Genomic DNA, 8,539 nt, shown 5'->3' on the forward strand with positions numbered 1-8,539 from the left:
TGTTAGGAAACTGCAATCTGGTTACCTTCCCATTGTTCTGTTGTTAGGCTGCTGGGGGAAGAAGGGAGGGGTGATATCACTTCAACTTACAGTACAGCAGTAAAGAGTGACTGAAGTTTATCAGAGCTCAAGTCACATGACTGGGGGCACCTGGAAAACTGACAATATGTCTAGCCTCATGTCAGATTTCAAAATTAAATATAAAAAAATATTTGTTCTTTTGAGAAACGGATTTCAGTGCAGAATTCTGCTGGAGCAGCTCTATTACCTGATCCATTTTGAATTTTTTTTCCCCATGACAGTATCCCTTTAAGGGTGATTCATAAAAGCCAGCATTAGGGTGGTTTTAGGCATTTTGGCCCTATGTGTTTAGACAACTAAATAGATATAGGGCATGAGAATGGTCAAAATCTCCCCATACCCTAAAAAAAAAACCTGTTGTAAAAAACAAAACAAAACAGAGTTGGTAGAATCATTATGAGAGTGATTTGTAAGAAAGTAAACATTAGGATAATCTGTAACAATGACTCCTCAAGTTTAGGAATGCATAAAGGTAACCCATAATGGACCTGCCAGTCAGCACTATCATCTATAAACCATATAGTCACACACCTGTCATCCCAAATACAGCTAAACCCTTACACACAACACCACAGTTTGGTTAAAGCAAAACAGCAATAAAGTCTCCTTATTTATTTACGATTTCCCATTACATACTTGTTCTGCAATCTACATTTTTGCTCAGCAATCAGCACCTCTGCTCTGATCCCACTGTGAGAGGCTAATGAAATTCACTCATCTCATAAAAGTTCCAACAATTACTTTCTCTTAACCCTCAAATCTTATTATAAAAATAAATCTAATTTACAGAATTTTAAAAAAAAAAACACATTTTCTCACTAATATCAGCAAGGCAGATTTATGGAATTATCACAAATAATCTACTAAAAGAAATGGAAGGTCATGATTGGGTGAAAACTATCTTGTCATTACAAACTTAAGAGTTTCAGAACATTAACTTCAATGACAAGTGCAGTTAATCTATGTTGTGTGCCGGCGTGTTGTTTTCCCCTTTGAGACCATTAGCTGTTCAGGTCTGTGTCCCTAGCAACCATAGGTCTGTGTCCCTAGCAACCACAGAGAGGATTCATTAGGAGACTATATTTTTTTACTGTTAATTTTATATTACTTATCTTTTTTATTTATGCCTCATTTTATTAATCTTTCAGCCTGTCTTTCTGATTGCGAGATGTAGATGGTCACAGTCTATATCATACTAAAATGTATTTTTAACATTAACTTCCCCTTTAAAAGCTTTGCAGTATTCCGCTGTGGTTTATGGATGCCCAAGGACATTAAAGTATTACAGTATTAAGGCTGCCTAGTTAATGGCAGTAACAATAGGTTATATCACAAATATCTAACTACAACTAGGGATGCCGCGTTTCGCCGCAGATATGACGCCCATAGACTTCAATGGACGAAAAAAAATGTTGCATGTCAAAATAAATTTGTCGCCCATAGACTTTAATGCATTTCGGCAAATTTTCGCAGGCGGCAAATTGTTGGCGAAGCAAAACTGGTTAAATTCGCCCATCCCTAACTCTGACATAACGTTTAGCAAAAATAGGTTGGAATGGTACGTCCCTGAAAGACACATGATCTCATCCTTACAGCGAGTGGCTCTACTCAAACTGTGCAATTAGAACCATCATAGCGACCCCAAGGAGGATTCCAAAGGTCTCAAAGATGGATTGACAAGGGCGCGAGTCCTTCAGGAGTTCTGGGATTACTGAAACTGTTGCAATATAAATAAATCCCCCTGCTGTGAATGGCAGAATCCATAAGGTTGCGGCTTCCCCAATTCCTTCTGCCAATAGAGAGCAAGCGGTGCCTGCAAGTGCTCCCAAAGCTGTACTGAGCTGTAGCATCATTGCCTGCAACAGACAAAATATGTCCAAAAAAGCAATTATACTTTTTGCCATCAAGTGTTAGTAAATCACTGTATGATTATGTCTTTTTTCCATGACTCCAATCAATCAGTTAGAGGCACATTTATCAAGGGTCGAATTTCGAATTCATGTTTTGTAAAACTCCCATGAACTTGAAACTCGACCAATTGAAATTTATTGTAAAAATCGAATTTTGTAAACTCGCGTGAATAGGATCGACCCAAAAACTCGAATCGAATTCTACGAAAAAAACCTCAAATATCAGGAAGTCTCCCATTCATTTAAACAGTAATTCGTCAGGTTTTAGGTGGCGAATAGTCAAAATCGAGTTCTTAAAGGGCCAGGGTATGATAAATCTCAACAAACTGAATAAGAATTTTTTTAAAAAAATCAAATCGAACTTGAATAACTCTCTAGTCAAATTTAACAGTTTTGATTATAAAAAAAAACTCCAAAATTCGAATTTTCAATTCGACCCTTGATAAATCTGCCCCTTAATGTTTCTTTTCTTGAAAATGTGTAATAATTTTGACTTCAGTATGGACCTAGAAAGCCTTTATAAATAACTTACAGAAACTCCACTTCCTGCCCTTTTCAGAAAAGGCGACACGGCGAACATCCATTCTGCGGCGCTTGATTTCTCCTCCCTGGCTTCCCTCTCTCTCGCTCCTCCAGCTCATGCCGTTCTCAGACGTGGCCACACTGACACTGCAGATCCCGGACTGAGCCAACAGTCCTCCTCTGCGCTCAGATTGGCCCGCAGGCTGCCCAAGGCATCCATCTGCCGCCGCAGGTAGTCGGGTCGCCAGGTGAGCAGTCGGAGAGGCGCCCAGAGCATAAACCGCTCCGGCCCACCCCCTCCCGTGACAGGGGAAAGAGAAGGACTGTGTGAGGAGGACTGTGCGCACAGTACCGGGCTGTGGGCGCTTCTTTTCCCTAGAGGCAGCAGTAAGGGATCTACGGACTTATCTACTGGCTCAAGACCCAGGGTGAGGGGCGGCAGCAGCAGCAGCAGGCAGAGCCGGCCCAGGTTGGATTAGTTCGGAGAATCTTTCTAAAAGGAGTTGGTGGTGGAGGAGCTGGGCAGGGACAGGTTCAGCCCAGCCCAGGAGGAGAGACTGTTGGCTCAGTCCTGGATCCGCAGTGTCAGTGTGGCCACGTCTGAAAACGGCATGAGCAGGAGGAGTGAGGGAGAGGGAAGCCAGGGAGGAGAAATAGAGTGCTGCAGAATGGATGATCGCCGTGTCGCCTTTTCTGAAGAGGACAGGAATTGGAGTTTCTGTAAGTTATTTCTTAATAAAGGCTTTGCTATTTTAAAGTTAAATTTGTCTTGGTGTTTCGTTTTCGTTGTATACTAACGAATTTGTAAAAAAAATTGTTGATGTTACTGTTCCTTTAAGCCACCAATGATCAACACACTCTGTGGCAACCAACACTGTTGCAAAATTGTATGCAAGAACATAATGTAAATTAGAATTTTGCTTATTCTATATTGCAGGGTGCTGAGGCTCCAAATAGAACTAAGTACTCCATTTAAACATATCAGAAGAATCACATTTACCATTGTGGGATAATCAATTGCTCGAAGAATTACAATTTCTTAGTTCAAAAACACAGAATAAATGGTTTACATTGTATGATCTAGGTAGTGAGTAAATATAGAATCGAGTGATACACATTTAAAGTTATGGTTGAAAAATAAAATCTGGAAAAAAAAAAATAAAAGCAGAGAAATTTCCTTAGGGGGACACACGTCATTCTGAATTTATTGTCTTGGATATCTTTGGAACTAAAGAGGGCACCCCTACTAAATGTTTGACAGCAAAGGAGTTCTGAACCTAAAGTCCAAAGGCTGAAGTGTAAATGCAACATTGTTTATATATTCCATTGGTTAGAACTGTTGCCACCTAGAAATATTAGAAGCTCTAATTGAAGTACAGGTATGGGACCAGTTATCCAGAATGCTCGGGACCTGGGGGTTTCTGAATTTCTGTAATTTGGATCTTCATGCCCTAAGTCTACTATAAAATCATGTAAACATTAAACAAACTCAATAGGCTGGTTTTGCTTCCAATAAGGATTAATTATATCTTAGTTTGGATCAAGTACAAGATACTGTTTTATAATTACAGAGAAAAAGGAAATCATTTAAAAAAGCTGGATCATTTGGATAAAATGGAGTCTATGGGAGACAGGCATTCCAAATTTGGAGCTTTCTGGATAACAGGTTTCCGGGTAATGGATTCCATATCTGTATAGGTCTGGATGGAGGTCTGGGTGCTGGATGTTGCCCAAAATTAGAATTTTTAGGGTGTTTCCCAAGAGCACAATTATCTCTTTTTAATATAATGATTTTGACGGGATCTGGCTATTGGCATGTAGTCATGGCAATTTTTTAACCAGAACACAAAAGAAACAAACAGTTAAACTTAATACCTATAATGTTTCCACACTTCAGCCAACTACTTTTAGCTGGTGAGAAATAAATAATTTTAAAAAAATGCATAACATCTTCACTAAGAGTAATTACTAGGAAACACACCTTCCTCTTTGTGCATCCACTTTGTACCAGGATAGCAAAGTCCCCAATTTCATGAGGCACTTCATGTAGGAGAATTGTGATTGTGGTGACAATTCCAACATTGCTGCTGACCAGGAATGAGGCTCCAATTGCTAGTCCATCGGTGAAGTTGTGGGTGAAATCAGCAGCAAGATTTAAATAGCCAGAAACAGTCATTTCTACAGTGGCAGGATAGAGAATTGTAGAATGAACAAAAGGGCTGCAAGAAAATATTGAGGGTAAAAGCAAAAGAAAATACAGAGGCATATGTTAATATAACCTGATTGTACGGCTTCCTTTTTGCTGTTTTTGCCTTTCTGCGCAGTGCTATTTCCTTTCTTTCTGTGCCTCACGCCATCCTTCCCTGGGTCTTTTTCCTCCTCCTTCTCTGTTGCATCATCCGCTAGGCTTTCCTTTGCGGCTGTGAGAAAGCATACAGGTGACAGGTGACATCGGAGACCCTTCCTCCTTTGTGAAACAGTTTATGATAATGCCTTTCTTGCAAAGTGTGGCATACTTATCAATGGCAACTGCACACAGGGAAGCAGAAACCAAAAAAATAAATAAAATCTAGCAGTATTTACCATATAAAATATTTATATAAGCACATTTACTACTATTACTCATATTTGACATACCATGACTATGTCCATGACCATGTTCTCCTTTTAAATGCCTCACAAACTTCTCAACAACAAGGAAGGCAATAATTCCAGCAAGGACCCAAAGGCCAACTAACATCATGTGGGAGTGGTTATGCCCTGTAAGCATGGTGATAAAATATCAAGAAAGAAAGACTTAGTAAAAAAAAAAAAGTGCCGCAAATTGAGAGAAAATATGGTTTACAAGGAAAATGCTAGCAGCAAAGTAAAGAGTCAAATCACTAGAAATAGTTCACAATCAGAATGCAAGCAGGCAAAATATATCATTCAAGAGGAATAAGTACTTCTGGTTTGTATTTATAACTTGGGTTACCCTGAGCTGCTTCATTTGGTAAAAATAAATTAGCAAAATAAAATGTTAACGGGGTTGTTCACCTTCCGAACACTTTTTTCAGTTTTTTTCTCTCTTATTCATATTCATATTCCAGTCTCTTATTCAAATCAATGCATGGTTGCTATGGTAATTTGGACCCTTACTACCAGATTGCTTATAATGCAAATTGAAGAGCTGCTAAATAAAAAACTAAATAACTCAAAAACCTTATCACGCTCTACACCATACTAAAAGTTATCTCAAAACTGAACAAACCCATTAATAAAGTGCTTCAATGTTTGATGCACTCCCTTAATTTGGGGATATAATATTGTATTTCCATTATTACCTCTTGGCCCAGATCAGGGCCTGTTTGGCCTCTACAGCAATTACATATATGCTTACCATGAGAGTGTCCGTGGCCATGTGATTCTTCGGGCTCTGCAACTGCTTCATGTGCAGAATGTGGTTCTGTAGAGAAATATGTAAATGTGAATATATAAACCTACACTGAAAAGCCATCAATTGAGTTGGATAGAAAAGGGGGTAAAAGGCATATGTAACTGAAGACATAACATACCTAGTGCATGAGGGATGAGGTGCAAAAAGGCATCTCCGAGAAGCCCCCCTGAGGCAAAGCTCAGGAGTAGTTTGAGCAGGGACTGGTGCTGGCTGCTATTAGACTGTACAGGTATCAGGAAGAGAATGAAGAAGGGAGCAGCTGATATCAGGAGTGTGGCACATATAGCCTAAGAAAGAAAATGTCTTTTAGAGTATATTTGGAGTGGTGTACTGTACAGCTAAATGCATTAGGATGCAAACGCCTGCCACTGAATCAGCCGTATAGTAAGGGGAAAATTTATCAAGGGTCAAATTGAAAAATTCGAATTTTCAAGTATTTTTTTATGGCAAAGACTCAAATTCGACTAGGGAAATGTTAAAATTTGATTCAAGTTTTTTTAAAAATTCGAATTCCATTTTCGAGGTTTATCATACTCTGGCCCATTAAGAACTCAAATTCGACTATGCAACACTTAAAACCCGCCAAATTGCAGTTTTAGTTAATGGGAGACGTCCTGGGATCAATTTGGAGTTGTTTGCTGCCTTCCTGACATTTTTAAAACTCAAATCGAATTTGATTCAAGTTTTCGGGTCGATCTTGTTCACCAGAGATTAGAAAATTTGATTTTTCAAATACATTTTAATTGGTTGAATTTCAAGTTCAATTTCGAAATTCGACCCTTGATAAATCTGCCCCTAAGTGTGAGTAGTCTGAAAAGAACATAAAGGAATGAAAAAAACAGCATTAAGTTTGCAAAAAGGCACTAAATCCCTACACATATGATAAATAATGGAAATATAAAGTCTTTAAAAAAAGACTATGAACACAGTGCGGAACTAAAGCAGCAGAAAGTAAGAAACAACAAAAAAACAGCAAGAAAAAACTTTAGTGTGAGAATCATCGACAATGAATAATGGGCAGGTCTCTTATATTTTGTTTAACTTTTTAAAAAAAAAAACACTTTTGGATTTAATATTTATTTCAAATAACCATGTTGTCTCAAGCAAATAATTGTTTGCGGTTGAAGCCAGTTAAAATATAACCCTTGTCAGGATTGTGGCAGCAATGGAAAAAATGTTAAGCTTCGTCACCATTATTCAGTTGGTTAGATCAGTGGGGAAAAATGTGTGTGTTAAGAACAACACAAAAAGAATAACACAATATCTCAAACTTGATGAAAAAATGTTTTCATACGTTTTTTATGACCTTAGCTACACCTTAGTAGACACACGCACAAATAGATAAATGACGCGCATGCAGATAAGTGCACTCTGTGGATTGTTACGGTCAGTGTTTCAGTTCCAATCTAAATATGAACCAGTGGATTAAAAAAAAAAAAAAAAGTGTGACGATACTATGAATATGTCCTCAAAGTCATAAAGCAGCAGTGCAAGAAAACACAAGTAAATGAAAACAATGCACACTTACATATGTCCAAAGTTGCACAGGTTCCATTTTCTCTCTTGACCCATGATTGTGTATTAAATTATCTCCAGTTGCTGCCTCTCTTTTGGTGCGCTCTTCTCCTACTACATGGCTCTGCTCTTTATCACTGTGACTATGTTCATGCTGGGTTTCCTCGTGGCTGTGCCCGTGGTGATCCTGATGGCTATGACCATGGTGAACATCCTCATGACTATGTCCTTGATGGGAATGACCGTGTCCATGGCAATCATGCCCATGATGACTGTGGCCATGTCCATGGTGACCATGACTGTGCCCGTGATGTGCATGGCTGTGGCCATGATGAAAATCCTCCTGTGACTGGGACAAGGCTGTGTGCACCAAACAACACACCATCAAGGTTGCTACCAATAAGGCACAGCCATATTTCAACCATTGCCCCATTTTTCCTAAGAGAGAGAAAAAAAATTAACGGTTTAGACACCCGAGCATCATTAACAATAGCAGCAGAAAACGCTTTATCCCACACAAGTCTAGAACTACATGCAGGGTGTTTTTGGTTGTAACAACTGTACACAAACTAACTGAAATCAATTAAAAATCCAATATTACATTATAACTATGTTTGCTGCTAGTCAATGACCTCTTTATTCCTCTATAAGACATATCTATGGCTTCTCCACCCAGGATTAGTCAGATCTGTCAGTCCTTCCCTATGGTTAAACTGGAGAGGTTACAATGATAACAAGAAGTTCACCAGTCTATCTGCTGTCTTATCTCACTGCTTTCACCATGTCATTAGTCTGTGCGCCCTTTATAACAGACCTACTTCCGTGCCACTCTGCTTATTAAGTACCATGTCCCCATTATACTATTACCTGCACTGCCTCTGTTTCAAACCAGTTCTACGTGGCACACAATAGCCAGGTTCAAATATCGCGTGAAAAGACAGACCGGAAATACGCAACCCGTCACGGTTCTGCATAGACCTTTGACAGTAAAAGGCGTGGCTTTAGTTCAAATTCTATATGGATGAAGGACTGTAGATAGTAAAACTTTGCTCTAAAGCAAAAAGACGCCCCGAAC

General features: G+C 39.0%; 1 protein-coding gene across 3 annotated transcripts; it reads right to left on the reverse strand.

The window, feature by feature from the left end:
• Window positions 1–678: 678 nt before the first annotated feature.
• On the reverse strand, window positions 679–8,538 carry slc39a7.S (solute carrier family 39 member 7 S homeolog). 3 transcript variants are annotated; one of them, XM_018233198.2, is made up of 8 exons: window positions 8,332–8,538; window positions 7,478–7,902; window positions 6,068–6,236; window positions 5,893–5,958; window positions 5,151–5,273; window positions 4,793–4,933; window positions 4,495–4,691; window positions 679–1,937 (listed from the first exon to the last, which is right to left on the reverse strand). In XM_018233198.2, exons 2-8 carry the CDS (start codon window positions 7,895–7,897, stop codon window positions 1,686–1,688), a joined length of 1,368 nt encoding a protein of 455 aa, XP_018088687.1. In that variant the 5' UTR covers window positions 7,898–7,902; window positions 8,332–8,538; the 3' UTR covers window positions 679–1,685. The 3 variants fall into 3 exon arrangements, with proteins under 3 accessions (XP_018088687.1, XP_018088688.1, XP_018088686.1); XM_018233199.2 differs by having other exon boundaries at window positions 8,211–8,335; XM_018233197.2 differs by lacking the exon at window positions 8,332–8,538 and adding an exon at window positions 8,279–8,315.
• Between the last annotated feature and the right edge of the window lies 1 nt (window position 8,539).

Source organism: Xenopus laevis, chromosome 8S (genome assembly GCF_017654675.1).
Source record: "Xenopus laevis strain J_2021 chromosome 8S, Xenopus_laevis_v10.1, whole genome shotgun sequence".
NCBI lineage: Eukaryota > Metazoa > Chordata > Amphibia > Anura > Pipidae > Xenopus > Xenopus laevis.